General features: G+C 40.7%; 1 protein-coding gene across 3 annotated transcripts in view; it reads left to right on the forward strand.

Annotated features, from left to right (window-relative positions):
- The first annotated feature begins 2,596 nt into the window (after nucleotides 1-2,596).
- Nucleotides 2,597-24,046, forward strand: part of LOC115473957 (BTB/POZ domain-containing protein KCTD12-like) — a 38,436-nt gene continuing 16,986 nt past the window's right edge. Inside the window, exons 1-3 of one of the 3 annotated variants that reach the window (XR_003942786.1) lie at nucleotides 2,836-2,930; nucleotides 17,667-19,998; nucleotides 23,378-23,385. Coding sequence is in view for 2 of the 3 variants with exons in the window: in XM_030209179.1 (XP_030065039.1) it covers nucleotides 2,904-2,930; nucleotides 17,667-18,578 (939 nt within the window). In the remaining variant the exon portion in view is untranslated. Of the gene's footprint in view, nucleotides 2,732-2,835; nucleotides 2,931-17,666; nucleotides 22,170-23,377; nucleotides 23,386-24,046 lie in introns of those variants that run through there. The other 2 variants (XM_030209180.1, XM_030209179.1) reach the window with 2 other exon arrangements.

The raw sequence follows: 24,046 nt of genomic DNA on the forward strand, positions 1-24,046 counted from the left end.
AGATATGATTTATTTTGATTTTGCTCACACCTTTTTCAGTAGTAGCTCAAGGTGAGTTACATTCAGGTACTCTGGATATTTCTCTGTCCCAGGAGGTCTCACAATCTAAGTTTGTACCTGAGGCAATGGAGGGTTAAGTGACTTGCCCAAGATCACAAGGAGCAGCAGTGGGATTTGAACCGGCCATCTCTAACCACTAGGCCACTCCTCCACTCCTTGAGGTCTATAAAATCCTGAGTGGTGTAAAATGAGTAGAAGTGAATCGATTTTTTTACTCTTTCAAAAAGTACAAAGACTAGGGGACACTCAATGAAGTTACATAGAAACACTTTTAAAACAAATAGAAGGAAATATTTTTCACTCAACAAATAGCTGAGCTCTGGAACTCTTTACCAGAGGATGTAGAAACAGCGGTTAGCGCATCTGGGGCTAGAAAAGGTTTGGACAAGTTCCTGGAGGAAATATCCATAGTCTGCTATTGAGACAGACATGGGGAAAGCCATTGCTAGCCCTGGGACTTGTAGCATGGAATGTTGCTACTCTTTGGGATTCTGGAATGTTACTGAACTTTGGGGTTCTAGAATGTTGCTACTATTTGGGTTTGTGTCAGGTACTTCTGACCTGAATTGGCCACTGTTGGAAACAGGATATTGGGCTAGAGGGACCATTGTTCTGAGCCAGTATGGCTATTCTTATATAATAAAAGTGTCCCTAGTGACTAGGATCACTAAGCAAGGTGAAAATGTGTGCTCACCTATAGGTGCTCTTATATATATCTGCTGTACAGTTGGTAGGATGTTTATGTTTTATGGTTTACTAAATTTGACACACTGCAAATTATAAAACATGAAAGCAGTTTACAATAAATGATAATAAAGGAAGAACACCCAAATTTAAACAGCAGTAATAAAAATGAAAAAGAAACTTATAGTAAATACTAATATATTAGAAAATATATAGAGAATTCAGATACAACAATAAAACAGGTACAAAAAAAAGTAGAAAAAGGACCACAATGCCTATCTTTGTTCTCTGGACCAAACTCATAACCATGCTGGAAAAAAGTTATTCTAATGTTGAAACCAAGGCAATACTGATACCTGGTCACCTGGTGGGATGAAAAAAATATATTTAACTGGTTAAAAGTACCAAGATTCAGATTAAAAAACTAGCACCAGCCACCTACATCCATGACCTGAAAGCAGAGCTGGTGGTTAAGGGTAGTGCCTAGGAAACCTTTAGGCTCACACCCCTCCCTCCCCAATTAACTTTCAGGCCCCTAGCTTGCAACCCTCCTCCATCAAGATTTTGATAATTACACTGAAGAATCATGATCACAAACAACATCCTATAAATATGCAGGTTAAAGTATCTACTGATGGTTCTTTGAGTTTGTGAGGCTGTTAGGACCCCTTGTTCTGTTTTGACTGCAGCTGCTGCCCTTGGAAACTGCCTAATCTTGCCTAATGTTTGGACAGACCCTGCCTGAGGTTGTCCAACTTTGGCCCTCAAGGGCTGCAATCCAGTCAGGCTATGGATGCACCACCTCCATTGTATGCAAATAGGTCTCATGCATTGTGGAAATCCTGAAAAGTGGACCTGGGGAGGGCCTTGCAATTCACCTAGCAGCTTGTGCTTCCTTCCAAAACTTGTGACTGGTTACAGGCACCCTTAGAACAACTATAAGCTCCATTAATTATTAGGATAGAGGATGGTTTGTTATGGTAGCAGTATACAAGGGGAAAGGACTGGCAGAAAAGGCAATCTGTTGATTTTGTTCATGAGTTTCTATTGAGTCTAATGCAAGGATCTGTGCTGTTTTCTGCACAATAAGTTGTGTTATGAAGTTATGCAAAATAAAAATATTTTAAAGTGGAAAAAAACTGCATGTTATTTTGTAACTCTCTCTGTCTCTCTCTCTCTCTCTCTCTCTCTCTGTCTGTCTGTCTGTCTCTCTCTCTCTCTTTCTCTCTCTCTGAATTTGCACAAGTCTAAAGCCTGTAAGCACTTGCAAAGGAACTAATTCAACCCATTTTTATGTCTGTTATCTTATGTTCAAAAGATATGCATGCAAATTTCCTGTCGATTTATGAAACTCTGAATATTTAAAAGGAATATACAACTTATTTTTCAGAGCTCCTGAAGAATTTAAATAATAATAATAAAACACCACTGTTACCAATGACAACTATATACAGCTAATAAAGGCTAGAATTATTCTATTCTTGGCTATCCTGAAGAACTGTATTAGAGTTACTAATTACACGCTGATGTACTTTCAAATTTGGCTTTCTCAAATGTGTTGTAGACCTCAATGGAAACTGTTTCTGTCAAAACTTGCAAGCAACACGAGCCATTCCTGTCTTTACTGTATTTTTGGAATTCTTTTTAAAAGAATTAAACACATTTCTCTTCAATAGTCACTCTTCGACTTTAACAACAGAATAGAGCATCTGTCTCTCTCTCCCCCCCCCCCCCCCCCCCCCCCCCCCCCCACTTCAGACAGAATTTGCAACTGGGAGGCGGAAACGACCAAGTGACTTCAGTAGGGGGCGCGGCTTAGGGCTTCCAAACCATAGAAAAGGGTATATTCAAAACAGAGAGAGAAAGAGGAAAACAAGAGGACGAGCAAAAAAGGTTCTGAAAGTGAGGGGGGTTGACAAAGTAAGCAGATCAACTTCAAAAAGCTAAGAGGAAACACTACATTGATCAGAGTAAAAGGACTGAAAAGGTAAATCTACTAATCCTTTTGCATTTCCTTCCTCCCCTATGCTTTGCGTGTGTAACTATAAGCAGCTTGATGCTCTGGAAAAGGCTCCCAGGACACAGCTGCTGTTTCTTTACGTGCGTGTGTCTACAGATCAGGGCACTGCAGTTGGATCGTGCAACGACTTTGCTTTCAGATGCACTGGAGCACCGATCGGAGCACGGTAGGTTTCTAGGAGAGATACTGCAAATTCCTCACCCCTTTCTGAGGTGATCTTGAGGTTTATAGTATTTGCGGAGGACCACGGAACAGAAAGAGACAGTAAATCTGGGCTGCTGGTGATTTCTGTTGCTGCTGTTTTAGGGAAATCGACATAGGAGAGGAGAAACCTAATCAGAAGAAATGGACCCTTTCATCCTTTGTTTCCGTTTTCACTCCCTGTCTTCCACCAGATTATTTTATTTGGATTCCTGCCCTTCCGATCGCGTTCCTGCACTGGGGGCATTTTTGAAACTGGCAAAGTTTAGAAGGTGGGGAGAAAGCAGCCAGTTTTCAGTTTCTTCTGCTTTCGTCATTGCAGACTGTACTGTGATAACTACAGGTGTAGGTGAATTAATTTTTGCATAACAAAACAAAACCTCATCGTCAAATATCTCTAAACTCTAGAACGTTGTAAGTTTTGAATTCATGCGAAAGTACGATGCTTTAAGTAAATATTTATACACCGAGATTTGTTTATTATCAATGTTGGGACTTTTAAATAGAGAACAAAGACAGTATTTACTCAGATAAATCGTATGCATGCTATATTATCCCCTCTCCAACTGCACAAGTAGCATGTAGAAAATGCTTAGACACTTTTAATGTATGTCATTTATGCTAGTTAATTGTAAAATAGAAACTACCCGGATACCATCTTTCAAAACAATCTGCAAGAGCATGTCATAAAAGTACCTGCATAATTTGGAACTATGTAGATTATTGGAAAATTGCCTCCATAAGGCACATGTTTTTATTTCTAAATTTGCACACCAAAATAATTGTCAGTGTGACTGCAGAGTAGTAGGAATAATTGCTTTTAAAATCTCCCTGGATTGAATGCACTGGCAGCAAAGCCGTACATTATTATTATTACTGTCTTCTCCCATCCTACTGTAATTAAATCCCGCTTCAATCCATGAGAATGGGTCATTGGTGGAACTGGCAATATTCTTTTGCTAGGGAAAATAAACACTTCTTTGTGCAGTATTATTCAGAGGCCAATGGAAAAGTAGTTTGTTGAAGGGCAGGCATTTCAAGAATGTTCTTGCCAATTTTCCTGGTATCTATTCCACATGTTGTTCAACAGGAAGAGAGAGAGAGAGAGGGAGAGAATTTTTTTAACTGAAACTGACTTGTAACAATAGCAGCAGGCTGATCTGTCAGTCCCAAGGATAAAAACATTAAAGGCATGACCTGGATGAAACAAGAAATGAAGCAAAAGGACCAGATAGAGGGTATGAGCATCAGACCACGACACTCTGGTCCTTAAGCTGACATCTTGGTATCAGAATAGGTGCTCTGTATAAAACATGGCACCCAAACAGACATGCCGTGTCCCAGAGGAACTGACATTAATTCTAGGTCCTAGAAAGGTGCTTCTGGACATATCCGCATCTTGCCTGCACATTGGAGGTGCTGAGACTCCATTCTGGTCTCATTTCATTCTAGTTTTCACCCACTGTCCAAAAAACATATTTGTTATTGCATTCTCATGAGAAACATCTGAGAGTCACTGCTTTTGTGCTTTTGGAGAAATGACGTGTACGTTTTGGATTATTACCTTGAAGCTGGGGATTTTATTCCTTGAGATCACTAGCCAAAGATAATTTGCTTGTGGTATCTTCCTGATGTGGGCTTAATAAACTGAAAGCATGTGTTCTAAATATTAACTTTTATTTTTAGGCTCTCAGTATAAAGGGTTTCATAACCTTCAGTTCTGTTAAATTCCTGTGCCAGATCAATGAATGGATATATGGCATTATCTGGCCCATGGCATTTCTCTCAAGCAATGTGGGAAGAGTGAGGGGTATTCAGCTGTGATTATAGAGCCTTACTCCCATGTGTACTTGTTTTGAACATGTCCGCGTTTTAAGTCTTGAGTAGCTTTATCACTTTGTTAGTATGGTGGAACCCTAGGAAAAACATGAGCACTCTTTGCCATGTCAAGAGAACCCCTTAAGGTCATTCATTCTTTCAGTAATATACTTTAAATGTCAGTACTCCCAGTAAAAAAAGAAGGGAACCAATTCAAATTTGGTCAAATATTCGTAGACTAAGCAAGATCAGGTTGTTTTAATTGGTAATTACCCTATCTTAAAAATTTGAGTCTCGTATCCCAGTGTTTTGGTTTTCACCCACAGCCAAAAAAAAATCATACTCTGCAGAACTCCTTTACCATTTTATTCAATGGCAACTACATTTTTTTCAGTGTTAAAATTCAGACTTTAAGCTCCAGTTTACAAATAAAACACTTTGGATATTCCTCATGCAAAGAATGACCCCCCGCAGCCGTGTTGCTGATCTGCAAGGGCAGGCTTCTGTTTCTGTGAGTCTGACATCCTGCATGTATGTGCAGGACGTCAGATTCACAGAAACAGAAGCCTGCCCTTGCAGATCAGCAACGCGGCCGCGCCAGAGAAGAGGACTTCGGCTGGTGGGGTTGGGGACCTCCGCCAGCAAAGGTACCTGACTTCAGGGGAAGGTTGGTGGCGGGAAGAGGGGGTCGAAAGGGTTGACGCTGGGGGGAGTAAAAATGGCAGTGGGGGTGTTAAAAATGGCACGGGGGGTCGGTGGCGCCGGGGGGGGGGGGGGGGGGGGGCTAAAACATACCCCTCACCTCGGGCTCTGGACCGCCCTCCCGCTGAAGTCTGGCTACGCCCCTGGTCAGCACTAACAGATTTACATAGAAACGCCCACCCTCCACCTCAGACACACCCCCTTCATGAAAAAAATAATTTTTTAGCATGTGGTCTGCACGCGCAGAGTACAAAATAACTGTAGGATACCTCAATGCAACCCATGGTAAGCCCTTACAGGCTGCATTAGGTGCATGTCAGTGCTTACCGCAGTTTGGTAAAAGGACCCCAGAGTTTGATTTACAGGACAGCCAAAAAGCCTTAGGGACATTTTTACTAAGCTGTGGTAAAAGGAGCCCCTGTGCTAGTGACAGCAACCATTTTTGCTGCATGCTGAGGCCCTTTGTATCGCTCCATGGTGCGACCACACCTCGAGTATTTTGTTTAATTCTGGTCACCGCACCTCAGAAAAGACATAGTGGAATTGGAAAAGGTGCAGAGAAGGGTGACAAAGATGATACGGGGGATGGGATGACTTCCCTATCAGAATAGGCTGAAGAGACTGGGGCTCTTCAGCTTGGAGAAAAGGCGGCTGAGGGGAGATATGATAGAGGTCTATAAGATAATGAGTGGAATGGAACGGGTCGATATGGAGCGTCTGTTTACGCTTTCCAAAAATAGTAGGACAAGGGGGCATGCGATGAAACTGCAGTGTGGTAAATTTAAAACAAATCGGAGGAAAATTTTCTTCACTCAACGCGTAGTTAAACTCTGGAATTCGCTGCCGGAAAAGGTAGTTAAGGCGGTTAACTTAGCGGACTTCAAAAAAGGGTTGGACGGCTTCCTGGAGGAAAAAGCCATAGAATGTTATTGAATAGACGAGGGAATAATACAGTATTTCTAGGATGGGCGGGACAAATTGCTTGTTCTTTTGGCCACTGTCGGTGACAGGGTGCTGGATTCGATGGACCCTTGGTCTGTCCCAGTACGGCGATGCTTATGTACTTATGTACTTTAAACCGCTGCGGGTAAAAAGGCTGAAAGAAAGATTGCACTTACCGCGTGGCCATGCAGGGGGAGGGCGCTCCTACCGTCACCTATTGAGGTGGCGGTAAGGGCTCCTGTGCTAACACAGTGGTAATTGGGCAGCTCCCAGCGCTGGTTAAAATAGCCCCGACAAAATGGGCCCGACAAGAAAGCTCCAAGCAAAAAAAGCTCCCGACATAATAGTCCCTGACATAACAGCCACTGTCAAAACGGCCTGCCCACAATATAACCCTTGACAAGTTAACCCCCCGACAAAAGGGCCGGATGAGGCTGCCCAGAATATGGAACTGCATTTTTTCCAAATAATCTTACCTTACCAAACAAGGATAAGGTTGGTAAGACTATGAAAATGATGACAATATTGTTTTTTTCTTTTTAATTAGCATGTTGATGGAAGAATATTTTCTTTAAATAGCAGAACAGATCATGACTACCAGTTTGTAGCTATAGAATTTTGTTTATTTCTATATGCTTTATGCAATTGAATGCTGGTAGGAGTCTTGTATCAGTGAAGATTTCAGTTGTAGTTTATTATAGTTTTTGTGATGTGTTATTTTTACTTAGGGGGGCTGTTTTGTGTAGGGGCTATTTTGTCAAGGGTTATTTTGTGTGTGTGAGGGGCATTTTGTCAAGGGCTATTTTGTTACAAGGCTTTTTTGTCAGGGCTATTATGTCTGGGTGCCCCACCGGGTAACTGCTGTGGTAAAAAATAGGGGCCTATTTTCCCTAGCTTTGGAAAAGCCGTGCGCTGGGCCGGTGGTAGTTCCGGATTGCTGCATGGTAAGCCCGCAGTGGGCTTACTGCTGCTTAGTAAAAGGGCTCCTATAGTGAATCTACCCTTTTCAGCCTATCTTGTTAAGAATCGAGAGGTTCAAAAGTTTGGGCCTGATCAATTTTAGCATTTTTCCCATTAATGAATTAGACTGCGTAATCTGATATACAAAAGATTTTCTAAAATTTAGTACCTATAGGACCTGGTTTGGTGACGGTTAGAACAGAAGCGTAGCCGGTTGAAGGCGCAGGGTGGTGGAGAGCGGACTGCCGACGGTACCGGCACATGCTTAAATGCAACAGATCGCATAAAAAAATAGGCGTTGGCAGAAGTCCATTTGAGGAAGCAGCCGCTCCCCTGGCGCCCCCCCTCCAGCTACCCCTCTGGGTTGGAAGCAGGATACTGGGTTAGATGGACCGTTGGTCTGACTCAGTATGACTATTCTTATGTTCGTATGTAAAAAGCATTTAAAAATCTGATTGTTCATATCAGAGAAACAAATGTAGAAGGATCAAGTGAACTACAAGCTAAATCCAAAAGTAATAAAACTGGCATCTGTCATCCAGTTCACTGTCATTTCTCTCAAATTCTCTCATCTCCCTTGACTCTATACAAAATGGCTAGCTCTGCAGGGGTATCCGTTTATAACAATCAAAAGCAAAGTACAGTCATTGTACTGAATCAAGGTGATCATTTCTCTGTAAACTGTATCCCAAGCATGAGCATAACATGTTGGATTAATACTGCAGTGAATAAACCGCCCATGCATCTGCCTCACTTACATCCTAACATTTGTGGTGCAGTCATACATTATGTTCTTTGTGCTTGTTATAGAGGTTGATTGTTCATTATAGCAACGTTAATCTATTAAAAAGCACTGGAAAGAATTAGGATTGAAGAGCATGTCGACTCCACCAAGACATTCCTTATAATGCACCTTTAATAGGTCAAAGCCCTCTTGGTGTTAAATTAATGCTAGGGACTCAGAATTTACCACGTACTTTGCTTTCTGCCCCAGAATTTGATACCTGTAACAGAACTTTCCCTTTTTCTTTTATGTCCTGTAGTTTCTATCTGCTCCTTGTAAGCTTCCAGCTTCAATCTGAACTTTCATTTCCAACTACAGGGGTTATGTGTCCTTTTTGTATCCTGCTCTCAGCTCACATATCCCTGTTGTGACAGTCCTCAGCTAGTGGACTCAGAAAGCTCCTCTTTCTAGAATGCAGTAATGTGAACCATAAGTTTGGCCACTAGGGGACATTGTTGGCTAGGGCTCCTCTCCCTCAGGGGTTGCATATTCTACCCTCATAGTCTTCATAGTCTGACTGGCACATGGAACAGAGTGGTGACCCTAGAATTCAATTCTGACCTTCTCCATGGCAGTGCTTAATACTACCACTGGGCTGCCAAGCCAGACCAGAAGCTCTTACTTTTTAGCATTTTTCTATTATGAAAATGTTGTGGGGGGGTTTTTTTAGTAGTAATTGAGCAAAGAGAATTAAATCAATAGTTTTCTTCTACAGATTCAAAATCAGCAGTCTTAGGGCTCATCAGTACATAAGTATTGCCACACTGGAAGAGACCAAAGGTCCATCAAGCCCAGCATCCTGTTTCCAACAGTGGCCAATCCAGGTAGCAAATACCTGGCAAGATCCCAAAAAAGTTCAATACATTTTATGCTTCTTGTCCCAGAAATAGCAGTGGATTTTCCCCAAGCCAATTTAATAATGGCCTTTACCACATTCTGTGGCAACGAATTCCAGAGTTTAATTACACGTTGAATGAAGAAACATTTTCTACGGTTCGTATTAAATTTACTACTTTGTAGCTTCATTGCATGCCCCCTAGTCCTAGTGTTTTTGTAAATAGTAAACAAACAATTTACCCTTTCCACTCCACGCATTGTTTTATAGACCTCTATCATATCTCCCCTCAGCCGTCTTTTCTCCAAACTGAGGAGCCCTAGATGCTTCAGCCTTTCCTCATAGGGAAGTCATCCCATCCCCTTTATCATTTTTGCCACCCTTCTCTGTACCTTTTCTAATTCCACTGTATCTGTGTTAGACACTAATGCATGCCTAATGTAGCTTAAAGAGAATCCACGTACGTGGAGAACTCAATAGATCCCAAGAAAGCGTAAAATATAAATGAAAAGGTGGGAATATGAGCCAGGCTATCCAATAACTGGAAACAAAATGAAGTTTAAAATAAACAGCGTTTAATAATTTTCAAACTAATATTAATAAAACAATTCCACATTAAAAGTGACTCGACACAACGTTGTGTTTCGGCCAGATGGCCTACATCAGGAGTCTTGTAACTGATGTCAACAGTAAAATGAGATCATCAATTGATATAATCAAGAAGTCTCAAATCACAAATTATTAGTTTGAAAATTATTAAACGCTGTTTATTTTAAACTTCATTTTGTTTCCAGTTATTGGATAGCCTGGCTCATATTTCCACCTTTTCATTTATATGCCTAATGTAGCTTGAAATGACATACCACAGGATGTGTGCTCAGGCGTCTTATGTTAACTGCCAATGACAGGGGGTGGAGAGCGGGTATTCCTGCGCTCACCAGTTGGTGCTTCTACATCAGCATCGGCTAACTGGTGAGTGCAGGAATAGTGCATGAGCCCTTACCACCTACAAAATCGATGATGGTAAGTGCTTGTGAGTTTAATTTTTAAAACTGCCCACATGCTAATAACAGCAAGACTATGAATGCAAAAAAAAAAATAGAAAATTGGCCATTTTAATGCTGCGGTAAGAAAATGGCCTTAATACATGGGAAAGACCCGTATAAGAATGTGCTAAGGCTCCTTTTTATCACCGCGTAGTAAAAGGACCCATTAGAGACCACATCAGTTAGAGGTAGAATTGACTGAACAGCAATTCTATCCCGATTACCTTCATGGGTGCAAACTCTTTTTCTCTTCTAAGGAAGAATTGACTGAGAATATTATTATGATAAAATGCATGCAAGACAGTACATGAATGGAAGAGATAATTTGAAATTAAACACTGCTAATGTGACATTTAACATGTTTTCTGAATCTTCAAATTCATATGAATATTTATGATCAAGACAGTCTGTTCTTATGGAGAAATTGCATTTAAATGGTATGTTATGCAACTGTTCGCCACTCAGACAGCATTTCAAACATATGTACAGTTAACTAACTGCAGAAACATGATTTTCACTATCTAGTTAATATGGAAAATATTTCTTTTCCTTGTGCAGTGCTTTTTCATTAATAATAATATACGGACAGATTTTGCCCGCTGGATATATGAAAGTATTTCTATAAATTCTACCCTCTTGGTTACCTCAGAAAAACTTTCTAAACTGTCCTACATAAAAACATTCAAAATATTTGTATTTTCCATATAGAACTTTGTGAAAATAGTTAGTGTAAACTATAAAAGCAATGTTGCTTACCTGTAAGAGGTTTTTCCATAGACAGCAGGGTTGCACATGCTCAGAACTTCTGTCCCAGCAACATTGGATGATGTCATCCACTTCTGTGGTGCATACAGTGCTTCTTGTTGATGGAAGCTCGCATTTCTTGCAAAATTTTCAAAACATGCCTATTAAAGATATTTTTGCCACAAAATTTAATGAGAACATTGTTGATAAAGCAGGAGAAAATGGGAAATTCTACCCAATTCATCACATTTACTGACCCTTTTGCTTATTTCTTTTATGGCAAGCAGCACCCCATTGTCTTATTGTCCTTTGGAAAGAAGTAAGATAACATGTAAAAACATAAACATTAAAACACAGACACAGGAGGGAGGGAGGCAGGAAATTTTTCCAGGAAAAGCAAAAGGGTGGCAGGAAAAGCTTAAATTGGCAAAGTTCCCCAGCCTGGTCAACAAAAAAAGGGGGGAGGGGATGGGATTTGATATACTACCTTTCTGTTGTTATAGTCAAAGCAGTTTACATATTATATTTAAGTACTTATTTTGTACCTAAGGCAATAGATGGTTAAATGGCTTGCCCAGAGCCATAAGGAGCTGTAGTGGGACTTGAGCCCAGTTCTCCTGGTTGTTAGGATACTGTCCTAACCATTAAGCTACTCCTCCACAGTACATTTTCTCTAGTGAAAAAGGTGCCGGTACTCAAATGCCAGGCCACCCTTCAGGGGTGGGGTGATCACTTAGGGACCCACCCCACAATAGCCGGGCACCCTGCAACCAGTCACAGAATCTATGACAAGGCAGAATGTATGTGTAGAGCCTGAGATCTTTCATTAAAACTTGGGGACCATGGGTCAGTTTTAGCAGACAATGGAAAAGGTGCTGGCACTCAGTACCCCCAAGTACCCCCTCAAGAAAAGCCCTGCTCCTCCACTCCAATGGCAGGCAATAAAACATTTTCAAAACCAGACATGGGGAAGCCACTGCTTGCCCTGGGATTGGTAGCATGGAATACTTCTTCTATTTGGGTTTCTGCCAGGTACTTGTGACCTGGATTGGCCACTGTTGGAAACAGGATACTGGGCTAGATGGACCATTGGACTGACCCAGTATGGCTATTCTTATGTTCTTAAATAGGAACAAAGGTTGACATTTTGTATTTCATTTCAAATAAAGGCATATCCTAAACATTTTCCTGACATTTAAGTGAAAAAAATGAAGAGTAAATGGGAAAAGGTAATAGCAAAGGGAGTAGTGGTGGGGTAAAGGTTTGGTGAGAAAAGCAGATATGATACTTTTGCATAGTATTGATTCTAGAACAGAGTTTTTTTTTACCCAGTCCTCAGGACCTAGCTAGTCGGGTTTTCAGGATCTCCATAATGAATAGACATGAGATGGATTTGTCTATAATGGAAGCAGTTCATACAGATCTGTCTCATGCATATTCATTTTGGAGAGCCTGGAAACCTGACTGGCTGGGTATGTCTCGAGGACTGGGTTGAGAACCACTGCTCTAGAAGAAGAGGGTGATGGACCAAAGTTGGACTGTGAAGTTATTTGTTTCAGAGGTGGCATTGGAGGTTCTGACGCAGCTAACAGTAGACACAGAGAACTGGAGATTCCTCCAGTGCTGCTCTTCTGCCCACTGCTGATCGGCTACTTTTCCTCTGAGGCACGCATGCTTGGTTTTGAAACGGCAGCCCTGACAGTAATGAGATCAGATGGTGTTCACCCCAGAATATTGAAGATGTTAAAAGATGGCACTGGCTGTACCCCTCACGTGAAACAAAAACAGATTCTAAAAGATTGGAGAAGAGCAGATGCTATACTGTTTCACAAAGATAGATCAGTAGTGGAGGACAAAACTACAGAGTTTTAAGTTGACATCAGCAATGGCAAAGTAATACAAATAGTATTGCAGGATAGGATAGTTCAATAATTCTGTTGCCAGTAGGTTACAGAATCGTATCTGGTGCATTTCTTTAGTAATAGGTCTTTCCAAGTGTGAAAACTACTTTTGCACATGACAAGCCTTTCCAAATTTAAAGTCCAAAATTATAAACAGTAGCCAAAGGGCAGTTTTGTGGAAAACGGTACACAGTAATATGAACTTGTTTCACACTGGGAAGATATTGACAAAGTAAAGTCTGAGGAGCTTCTAAGATATGTGGATTCTCTGGATTTCAATAAGTGAAGTTGGAAGAAACATTACAAATGGGTTGGTTGAGCAGTAAGGTCCATTTTGATGACGAGCAAGCAATCAGCAGAGTGCAGCGGGACTCACTTTTAGGAGGAGCCCTGTTCAATATCGTAACTAGCAAAGTAGAACACAAAGGGAAAATGTGTCTGTTTGAAAATAATATGAACATCAGCAACAGACTAGACTTACCAGGAGCAAGAGATGAGATGAAAAATGATTTTAAAATTGGAAGCCAATCAATTTACCCTGATATATCTGAAACTTGGAGGCACTTAATTGAATTATAAAAGGAAAATGAAATGTTGTCTCCCTTTCACTTGATTTTCTTTTCCCTCTTCCTTCTCTTTCTTTAGCTAATTGCTTTTTGTTTTTGCTCTTTCCTCACCAATTTGTTATTCTGTAATGTTGAGCATATATGTAACAGCATATATCCTGTTGCCAGGGTCAAATCACAGTGGCCTTGGCAGCAGCAGATTTAGCTTTAGCTAGGAGAGGGGGAGGCTGCTTTTATTTAGGGTTACCATATGTCCGGATTTACCCGGACATGTCCTCTTTTTGAGGACATGTCCGGGCAACCGGATGGGTTTTGCCAATCTGCCCGTTTGTCCAGAAATCCAGACAAACGGGCAGATTGCTAGCCTCCCCTCCCCTTATTTACTACTGCCCTGGTGGTCTAGTGATCTCTTCCATCTTTGGGGCAGGAAAGAGCCCCCTCTTTCCTGCTCGGAGTGCTGCCCTGCATGCATCCTTCCTGTTCCTGATCTCGGCGCCGATTCAAAATGGCCACCGAGAGTTGAAGTCGAGACTTCAACTCTCGGTGGCCATTTTGAATCGGCACCGAGATCAGAAACAGGAAGGATGCATGCAGAGCAGCGCACCGGGCAGGAAAGAGGTCACTAGACCACCAGGGCAGTAGTAAGGTAAGGGGAGGGGAGTGACAGGGAGGGGGGAGTGATGGGGTGTGTGACAGGGGGGAGGGGAAAATGTGACAGGGGCGGAGTGAGGGCATGAAAGGGGGCGGGATGGGGTGTGAAATGGGGCATGGCGGGGTGTGTGGTGGGGCGGGGCATGTGTCCTTTTTGGGGGACAAAATATGGTAACCCTACTTTTATTGAATGAAGATGATGGGGAGGGGGCTGAGTGGCAGCACTGTGAAAGGTGAGGACAGGATTGTCTTGTTCTGAATCCTACTAAAGTTTTCAGGCTTAGGTGGGGGCCCTGAATTTGATTATTGCCTTTCTGGGCTTATTGAGATCTACAAATTAAACAGAGACAATAGATTTATATGACAGAGACAGTGGACGAACTTTTCTGAGATCCTCCTGTCTTTGTTCTCTCTCACCACTGCCACTGTCAGTTAACTAAACTATGCAACCATTATCTCTCCTATGCCCTGCCATGCTTTTTTCAATGATTTATTTTTAAATCCTTCTCCCTTCACCATGCATTTTCCTATCTATGTACTCGTCCTGAACTTCACTGCATGCATCTGATAAAGTGCATTCTGGTCCTCAAAGGCTCATTCCTCAATAGATCGGTTAGTCTGTAAAAAGCCTCCTACTTCTGTCAGTTTTGTTACAGCAGACTAATATGGGCTACCCCTTTTAAAATTCTGCATGTTTGAGAATGAGACATTTGACCCTTGCCCACCCCCAAAAGTTCACTTTGAGCCCTGGCCCCACCAATGAGGAAAGGGAACTGGGAGTAGCCAGTCAGGACAACAAAGTTGAAAAAGATATATTCATGCTAGTAGAAAAAAAATAGTATTACTGTGTACAGGTCTCTGGCAGAACTGACTTTTGAATACCATTTGTAATTCTGGAGACTATGGAGGCAATTTGAGGAAGGCCATCTATGTGTAAAACTGAGTTACGTTTTGGCAGATTTTCACCACTATATCTGACAGGTGTGTTTTAGTCCTTCATACATATGGATATCCTTCACACATGGTTCACGGTTTGGTTAGTGTGTGTTGTAATTATATTGCTCTTTTTACTGTATTAGATGTGTTTGTTTTTTCCCAATATTATGTCCTCATAAAACTTGTTTTAAATACTATTAACAATGACTTTCCTGCTTTTGTTTATGATTGATTTACATATGACTACAGATGAGTATATATGACAACACATTTTAATTCTCTCTATTTTTTAAATTGTAACTTCACATGTAATATTTACACCACACATGCAATTTATGGATGTGTTCTCTTAGGACCCTTTATATAGGCTTATCATTTGTGAATAATTACATGATGTAAGTTTTAGTTTTGGCTCTCTGCCCAAGTTTACAAAGATTCTTTTTATCATGCACTGTATAGATAATATTTTACTTATCTTTTTATGTTTCTGCTGTGATGTACCCTTGGTGTTTTGATACTTATGGTCATATAGGTATTTTCCATTAGCTTTTTATATACACTGTGAGACTGATATTCAGACTGTGGGAGGCAGCCTGTGTAACTCCTGCGGTCGGCGATGAGACCAGATATTCAATGCCAGGCCATTTCAGGTGACTGGCATTGAATATCCAGTTTAATTTTGGCCAGTTTAAACGTAACTGGCTAAGCCAATATTCAGCGCTGACCGGTTATGTTTAAACCAGCCAAAGATAGGCCTGCTATTTTGGTGGCCCAATTTGGATGCCAAACTTAGCCAGCGATGAGCTGTTTTTATAGAGTGTGCCTGGAGTTTGGCATGGATCTCTAGGTGCATTATATAGAATCTGGGGGTAAGAGCTGACTGAGAAATTCAGCAGGAGACAACTGGCTATCTCCCGCTGAATATTCATGGATAGCCGGTTAACTACTATTTCACTAGCCAGGAGCCATTCCAGGCTGGGTTTAATAGTGCAGGATATCAGGGAGTATATGTATGTTTATGTCACACCATGTATTTTTTTCATCCTTTTATGCACTTTATATACATTTGAAAAAGCTTGTATATGCTATATTACTTTTTTATCTTTTAGCTTTCAATTTTATATTTTGTTTGCCAATTTTTTCACACATATAGCTCTTATGACCCCTGAGGCAGGCAGTCAATCCATTGAAATACGGACCCATGTCAGGTCCTTCAAGACTTAAATAAATTTTGCTTATTGACCATAATTTTGGCATCTAGATTAATTTATGAAGGATCATTGTCCATCCCTGCTTCTTTTTGCATTTAAAACTGAGTTAAAACATAAGAACATATAAGAACATAAGCTTTACCATACTGGGATTCTCAAAGATCTTCAAGCTCAGCATTCTATTTCCAACAGTGGCCAATCCTGGTCAAAAGCACACCAAAAGAGTAAAACAGATTTCATGCTGCTTATTCTAGAAAAAAAGCAGTTTTACTCATGGAAGAGCCATTTGTAAAATAATGCACCAGTACACATTAAAAAAAAGTATTCATGGGCAGCAATCCTGTGCATACTTTTAAATGGCCATTCTCAAGAGTGGAGGTGGATTGAATTTAGGGTTTACATGTATACTTTGCAAACCTGGGACAGGTGCAAGTATACACATGTTCTTGCTGCCACTAGGTAGGCATGTAAGTGTCAATTTTACAGTCTAAAGTATACATGTACTTCACTTTCTAAGTTGCTGCTATTTACATATACATCAGCCGTATCCACTTATTTATTTGGATTTAGCTCATACATTTTTTCAGTAATAATTCTAGGTAGGGTTACCATATGGCTCCAGAAAAAGGAGGACAGATTGAGCTAGTCTGGGTTTTACTTCCATTGCTTTCAATGGAAGCAAAACCCAAACTGGATCAATGTGCTCTCCTTTTTCTGGAGCCATATGGTAACCCTAATTCTAGGTGACATTCAGGTACACTAGATATTCCCTGTCCATGGATGGCTTATAATCTAAGTTTGTACCAGAGGTGATAGAGGGTTAAATGACTTCCCCAATATCAGAAGGAGCACCAGTATAAGAATTTGAACTGGGCTTCTCTGGTTATTAGCCTGTGCTCTAACCACTGATCTAGTCCTCCACTCATGTGGCCAGTATTGCTTTCCAAATGTAGAAAAGAGATTGATTAGATGAAGGCAATGCAATGGAAAGTCACCAACATGGTCAATGGTGTGCTCTGAAAACTATACATTGAAAAAATGGAGTTAGATATATCTTCTGTAGGAAAAAAAGGAATAATATGATACAAATGTTGAAATATATAGCAAGTTTCAATAAAGTACTAGAAGGTAACATTTTCTGTAGAATGCAAAGCTCAAAGCAAAAGGTGATCATAAGAAGCTGAAGGGAAGGAGACTCAAAAGAAATGTAAAACAATACTTTTTCACTGATATGATGTCAGAACCTTGGAACAGGCTTCCAGTTGAGGTGATAAGAGTCCAAACCATGACAGAACTCAAAAATGCATGGAACACTTTCAAGGGACCTTTGGGAAGAAAAAAAGACTACAAATTGAGTAAAATCTGTGAGGAGTCAGCAAGATCTGCAGACTGAGTACACCAAATGTTCCTTACTGTATCTGTCAAAATCTTCTTTTTCTATTAAAATTTCTCCTAGATGTCCATGATGAATATTTTTGTCCTTAGTCACATTTTGAGGACATTCATAAAAGGAAAATGTTGCTTTACAGACTTCCTTACTTTTATTGCTACTTTCTCATACTTATGGTTCGTCTAAAACTGTGCAATTTTGTTTTGCATTTGCAGTTCAGAGCAGAAAAATCAAGCATGGCCCTGCCAGACAATGCCAGCTGTCCCAAACCTGGAGAAGATTTACCTTCCTTCTCAGAGATCATTGAGCTCAACGTGGGAGGACAGGTCTATATCACCCGCTACCCCACTCTAGTCAGCATCCCTGGATCTTTGCTCTGGGAAATGTTCAATCAAAAAAATGCCCGCTCATTGGCCAGAGACAGTAAAGGCAGATTCTTTGTGGACCGCGATGGCTTCTTGTTCCGCTATATTTTGGATTACATGAGAGACCAGCAACTAGTGCTCCCTGATCACTTCCCAGAGAGGAGCCGTCTGCAGCGTGAGGCAGAATTCTTCAAGCTGCCTGAGCTAGTAAAGATGCTGGCTCCAAAAATCAGCAAGCAGAACTCCATAGGGGATGATCCATGCCAAAGCGACCCAGAGGAGCTCTCTCCTAATGTGGACACCGCACGCAACCTGGCCTCAGTCAGCGCAGCGCTTGCAAACGTTACTGCAGGTGCATCTGGTGGCTCAAATATTGTGTCTGGTGGGGCTGGACCAGACATGCGAAGATCGGGGTTTATTACCATTGGATACAGAGGCTCCTACACCCTTGGAAGGGACAGTCAAACAGATGCCAAGTTCCGCAGGGTTGCACGAATAATGGTGTGTGGCAAAACCTCTTTAGCCAAAGAAGTATTTGGGGACACATTAAATGAGAGCAGGGACCCTGATCGACCTCCTGAGAGATATACATCCCGGTATTATCTGAAATTCACCTTCCTGGAGCAAGCTTTTGACAAACTGGCTGATGCTGGTTTTCACATGGTGGCTTGCAATTCTACTGGTACATGTGCTTTCGCTCATGACCAAACAGATGACAAGATCTGGACCTCTTACACTGAATATGTTTTCTATCGTGAGTGACACACCCAAACATCACCATCCAATCAATCAAGAAAATTCTCCTCCTCTTCCCCTTCTGTGGTTGCTCTTTTCTTTGAATAGACATTGACCCTTGCACCCTGTTTATTTCTCCTCTCTTGTATTCTGTTCTGATGAATCCTCTCTGACTTTCTCCTGTACCAGCTATTGCCTATCAATCCTCTGTTTGGCTTCCAGCTAGCTAATGCTAGTGCGTACCCAACCCTTGGATGAATAAGGAAGCAACATTTTGTTCTGACTTAGTGTGGATAAAGCTACCAGTTATGCAGGAAATAATGTTGACTTTTCCTCCATTCATCTCCCCCTACCCATCTCCAGTTTCCTCTTTTGGAAAACCCATAACACTGCTGAACTTGAATTTTGTACTTTGATATCCACTTATGTGCAGATTTTACATGCTCTGGAGTACTCTCGAATCTAAACCGGATATAAGCACATTATAAAAAGAAGAAGGGCATTTGTTGATTGGGGGAGGGGTTGGGGTTGAAAGGTCACGTAAAAATATTTGATGAAGAAAAACAGTTGTTTAGTAACTCTGGGAATTACTTCAAGTAACTTGGTTACAAAGCTAGTAAACAGGCTGTTGGTATATACAGTAAGAGGAAAGACAGAGAATGAGGAATCATGCAGATATTTAATGGAATCTGAGAGCCTCAATAAGCAGCTTAACACATGGACCACTGAATTGAGAGGCTGTTAGAGCACCCTGCAGGAGACATGCAAGTCTAAAGGTCAGATAGAAAGAGGGGGCATATTCCAAGGAAAATGTGATCCCTTGTTTTCTCTCTGGTATGATCACACACAGAAACAATGCTGTTATGAAATGATGAAAACATGAAAAACTTGTATTCAGCAAGTTCTAAGTACCTTTACTAAGACAAGGTGTTAGAGCTGTTATTTACAATTTCAAAAGTCCATTCTTTGGGTAGAGTGGCATTTTATCCATGAAAATTGGGGTTTTGATTATTGCCCAATATATTCATGGATATTATTAACCATGAACTAAAGAGCTGATCCTCAAGTTAGGGAAAGGACAGAAATCGGAACAACATGCAGCTTAGGCTTTTCAAAAGCAATACATGTTGTTTCCAATGAAAATAATTATCCATCGGATGAGGCAGATGCAGAACTCTGTGGCTGATTTTTTCCTTTAGCAATATTGAAAGCAAAACTCAGTACGAGGTTTTGCCTTCATCATCACAGCCAAACCCATGGTTGAAATTATCTGCAGGTTTTTTCCAGGCTGCAGGTAGTTTGAAGTATAGGGTGAGTTAGCTTCTTCCTTCAGCATGAAGATGTGCTTAAGAGGAGCATGACAATACTTTCCATTGATGCTGCTGGAAGCAGTAGTTTGATCCCTTGTTAAAGAATATTTTCATCTGAGTAAGCACGTTCACCACATGTAATTAAAAACTGATAGCAGAATTGTGCATTTAGGAGGGATTATGACATATTGATTTAAAGTTATGTAAATAAAAAAGCACTTTAAATCAGCCAAAAGGCACAGTAACCCTAATCTAAGCACAATTGTGCAGTCTTGTGGAAACTATGAAATGAATAGTTATGTTTGTCAGCATTATTCACACATTATGTGTTCATCAGCCAATCAGATATATTGTGAAAGGTCTAGAGCCAGGCCATACTGAAATGACAGATCACTGAACAGGGCAGTCTATACGTGTATCGGGAATGAAATTGGTCACTGCGGTGATGTCATAGTTTAGCATAGCATTTTACTGCCCATCTTAAAAATCTACAAGAGATCTAGTCCACATAAGCAGTTCAGTTCATGTTTCTGCAGTCAGTTTATCTGTCAAATAAAAGAGATACATACTGGATAAAGCCAAATTATTCCATCTGATTGATCAGTTCATCTTTTTCTAGAACATCAACTTCCTTTGTGAAGTGTATACCAGCTGTGACAATCCATGTCAACCCAACGCACATGACTAATGAGAATCTATGGAATGGGTTCCAATAAGTATACAACAACCCAGAGCCCTAGGCTCCTGAAAGCAGTTGATATCAGAACTGTTCAGATTTCCTGATGGTATTATAATATGTTCATGTTTGAATATCTAGAGAACTTTCTTTTGGGGACAGACAAAGAAGACTGATTTGCTATAGGTTGACTATTTGTCCCAAAGCTGTGTAGCTTTTATATTGGTGATAATAAGGGCTAGAAATTTTCACAGTTTGGCAGTAGAAGCAGTATATTAAGTCTGCTTTTCATTTGGTTTGTGGCCTGCTGTCTGTGGCAGGCTTTGCACTGAATGACTGCTTATTTTAGGAAACTAACAAGCAGAATATTACTTTCCTTGGATGGGGGGATGGGGAGATGAGGGGGTCTTGTCATGTTTATGTTAATCTAATAAGATTAAAATAACAACTCTGTCACTTTTGCCATGGGGAATGCACTGATATAAAAGTGATGATAAACCAATATACTGTGAGTCACCAAAACAACTAGATGAATTAAAAACAGAAAGGGTAATTTTCAAAGCTCTTCCTGGTCGTAAAATAGTGCTTTACCCATGAACATAAGCTGTTCTGAAATTTCCCTCCTGATGTGTAGATAAAAGTGCCTGCACGGTGCCATTTGCCTTATAACGAGGGAGGCATTCTTGGGTGCGAGATTTGGAACAACACTTATCGTTTGGGATTTTCAAATGCATTTAAAAAAAAACATAGCCTCTGTAAGTGTGTGTGAGTGCTTTTATTAGGGTAATTTTCAAAGTGAAAGTATGTGCCAATTTTCCCCCAATGTGGGTGGTTATAAACTTACCCTCTTGGTAATTTGAAAGCCACGTGCATACTATTTCTGCATGTGAACTTTGCCCGATTTTCAAAGCAAATGTAAACATGTACTTCTACTTTCAAAATTACCCCAGGAAATCCAAGCACTTACATGTACACTCTTTCAGGAAGCACAAGCTTTCTGGTTTAAAATATGTGGATAGTTTTGAAATATGACAGGTGTGCAAAGTCAGTGCAATTCTTCTTTAAACAGGCTGTACATGCATGAGCTCTACTTGCATATCAGGCCCATTCTTCACATAAAGCACTTCTTTACTCATGGAAATGCCTTTGAAAATTACCGTTTTTATGTTCATCATTTTACATGTATTATTTCCCTTAAAGAGCAGGTTTCTTTCTTTATACCTTTTCTCGCTTTCTCTTTTCCTCTTCCCCTTCTCTGTCTGCCTACTTGCTTGTGTTTTATCTTCACAGAAGTAAAAATTACATCGACATGATAATCATGGTGGACTGCTAACTTATCAGATTTGATATTACCCATGTGATCTGTTGTGTTCTTCTACAATAGCAGATGTGGGGCGTGCTTGTTATTGCTACAATAGGCAAAGAGAAGACCCAGTTTTAATGGAGAAAATACACACAAGCACAAGGCAGAATATTATGACCTTTTATTTTTCCTGCCATTCTCTTCTTACCCATATATTTTTTCTTTCTACTTTATGAGGTTTAAGGCATCCTGAATATGTTTAAAACATTTCTGTATCCTTTGCAGACTGTGCAATATTTCATAAATACAAATGTAAATTGTAATCAAAACATTTACTGTTGAGTCTTGTATTTAGTCATAACAGTTTCCTCTCACATATTTTGGGCTTCCAGCTCAATTGGAGCCAGCCTTTGCTGGGGATATGGTGTCAGACAAATTTGTTTGCTACTGTATGGGGGTTTTATATAATATTTAACCCATTTCCTCTCTGATATCTTCCTCAGCTATCACAGCAGCAGTCCCTGGGCAGGAGCTACAAAATGTGGCTCCCTCTGAAACACAGTACACATGCATTCTAAGTCTAGCCACTAGGTGTCACTGTAGTGTGATGTCTAAGATCCCACCCCACACACTCATAGCCCTGGAGTAGTGGTTTTCAAGTTCAACCCATTCCTTGGGACATACCAAGCCAGTCTGATTTTCAGGATCTTCAAAATGAATAGACATAAGACATTTGTATGCAAATTTGATGTTTTTGAGCTCATTAGTCAGTTTATTTGTGTATGCATCTCTGATACACACCCAAAGATGGACATGGAAATTTGGGTGCGATATATAGAATACAGGGGTTATTGTCCTCTAAATAGGAGGTCTAAATGCCTCTGTGTTAACAGTATGTTAGTTCGGAGTGTTAATGCCAGCATTACTGCAGGAAAAAAAAAGTGAGTGCCCCTTCTAGGTGTCATGTGATTTGTGCATCCTAAAATCCAATGTTACAGAATGTTAAGTGCAGATCTTAGGAGTCCTTTTACTAAGGTGCACTGAAATATGGCCTGTGGTAGTGTAGGCGTGGGTTTTGGGCGTGTGTAGAATTATTTTTAGCGCACGTACAAAAAATGCCTTTTGTAGGGGGGGGAGGGCAAAAACGGACATGTGGCAAAATGAAACTTGCTGCATGTCCATTTTGGGTCTGAGACCTTACCGCATGCCATTGACCTAGCGGTACGGTCTCATGCAGTAACTGGACGGTAATGGTCTATTCGTGTAAAATGCCACTTGACGCACGTAGCTGCCGCATGCCAGAAAATAAAAAATATTTTTCAGACGCGCGTAGCAGACACACGCGAAAATTGAAATTACCGTAAGGGCCACGCGGTAACCGGGCAGTAACTCCATTTTGGCACGTGTTGGGTTCTTAGGCGCCTACGCAGCTTAGTGAAAGGGCCCCTTAATTTGGCAGAAAGGCACCTATTTTGACCCTATTTTATAACCCATATAGAGATCTATGTGTCTTTATAAAATAATATTGCAAATCCAGAAGTAATAGTACCTGCATTGAAGGTGTAGATATTACATCTGCTTTAGAGCAGGCATAAATGTCTGCATGCAGAGTACACAAGTATGTGTGTAGAGGAGCAAATTTTATAATCAGTGAGAATTCTTTCCCCCTAATTCTATAAAAGTCACCAAAACATTGTATGCGCAAATTTGGGTGCATGGCCAATTTGCGCGCACAATTCAATTAAGGGGGCCCAAAAATGGGAGGGTCATGGGCAGTTTGGGGTGGATCATGGGCGTGGTTTGGGGTTATGTACACAATTATAGAATATGGGGGTTCTGCGCATAAATTTAGGTGGGGCGTTTGCACCGTATTTTTGTTGCTGCAAATGGATGTTCCTAAATTTACGCGTGACTCCCAGAACTTAAGTGCTATTCTATAACCTGTGCCTAACTTTAGGCATGGCTAGCGCTTAAGCGGGTTTTTTTGGTGCCAATTTTTTAGTTGCGATTTAAAGAATTCACCCCTTTGTGACTCCATCCATGATCCATGCAGACTGTACTCCCAGCAACACCAGCCTTGTCTTCTTCAGCGCCGGTCTAGTAGCCTAATTTATGCACACAATCAGCAAGTGAATGTTAGCACATATTTTGTAGAATTATGAGTTTCTTCTTCAATAGGGTGCTTAGTTAATAGGTTGCTAGAGGC

The sequence above is a fragment of the Microcaecilia unicolor genome, chromosome 7 (genome assembly GCF_901765095.1).
Source record: "Microcaecilia unicolor chromosome 7, aMicUni1.1, whole genome shotgun sequence".
In the NCBI taxonomy this organism is placed as follows: Eukaryota; Metazoa; Chordata; class Amphibia; order Gymnophiona; family Siphonopidae; genus Microcaecilia; species Microcaecilia unicolor.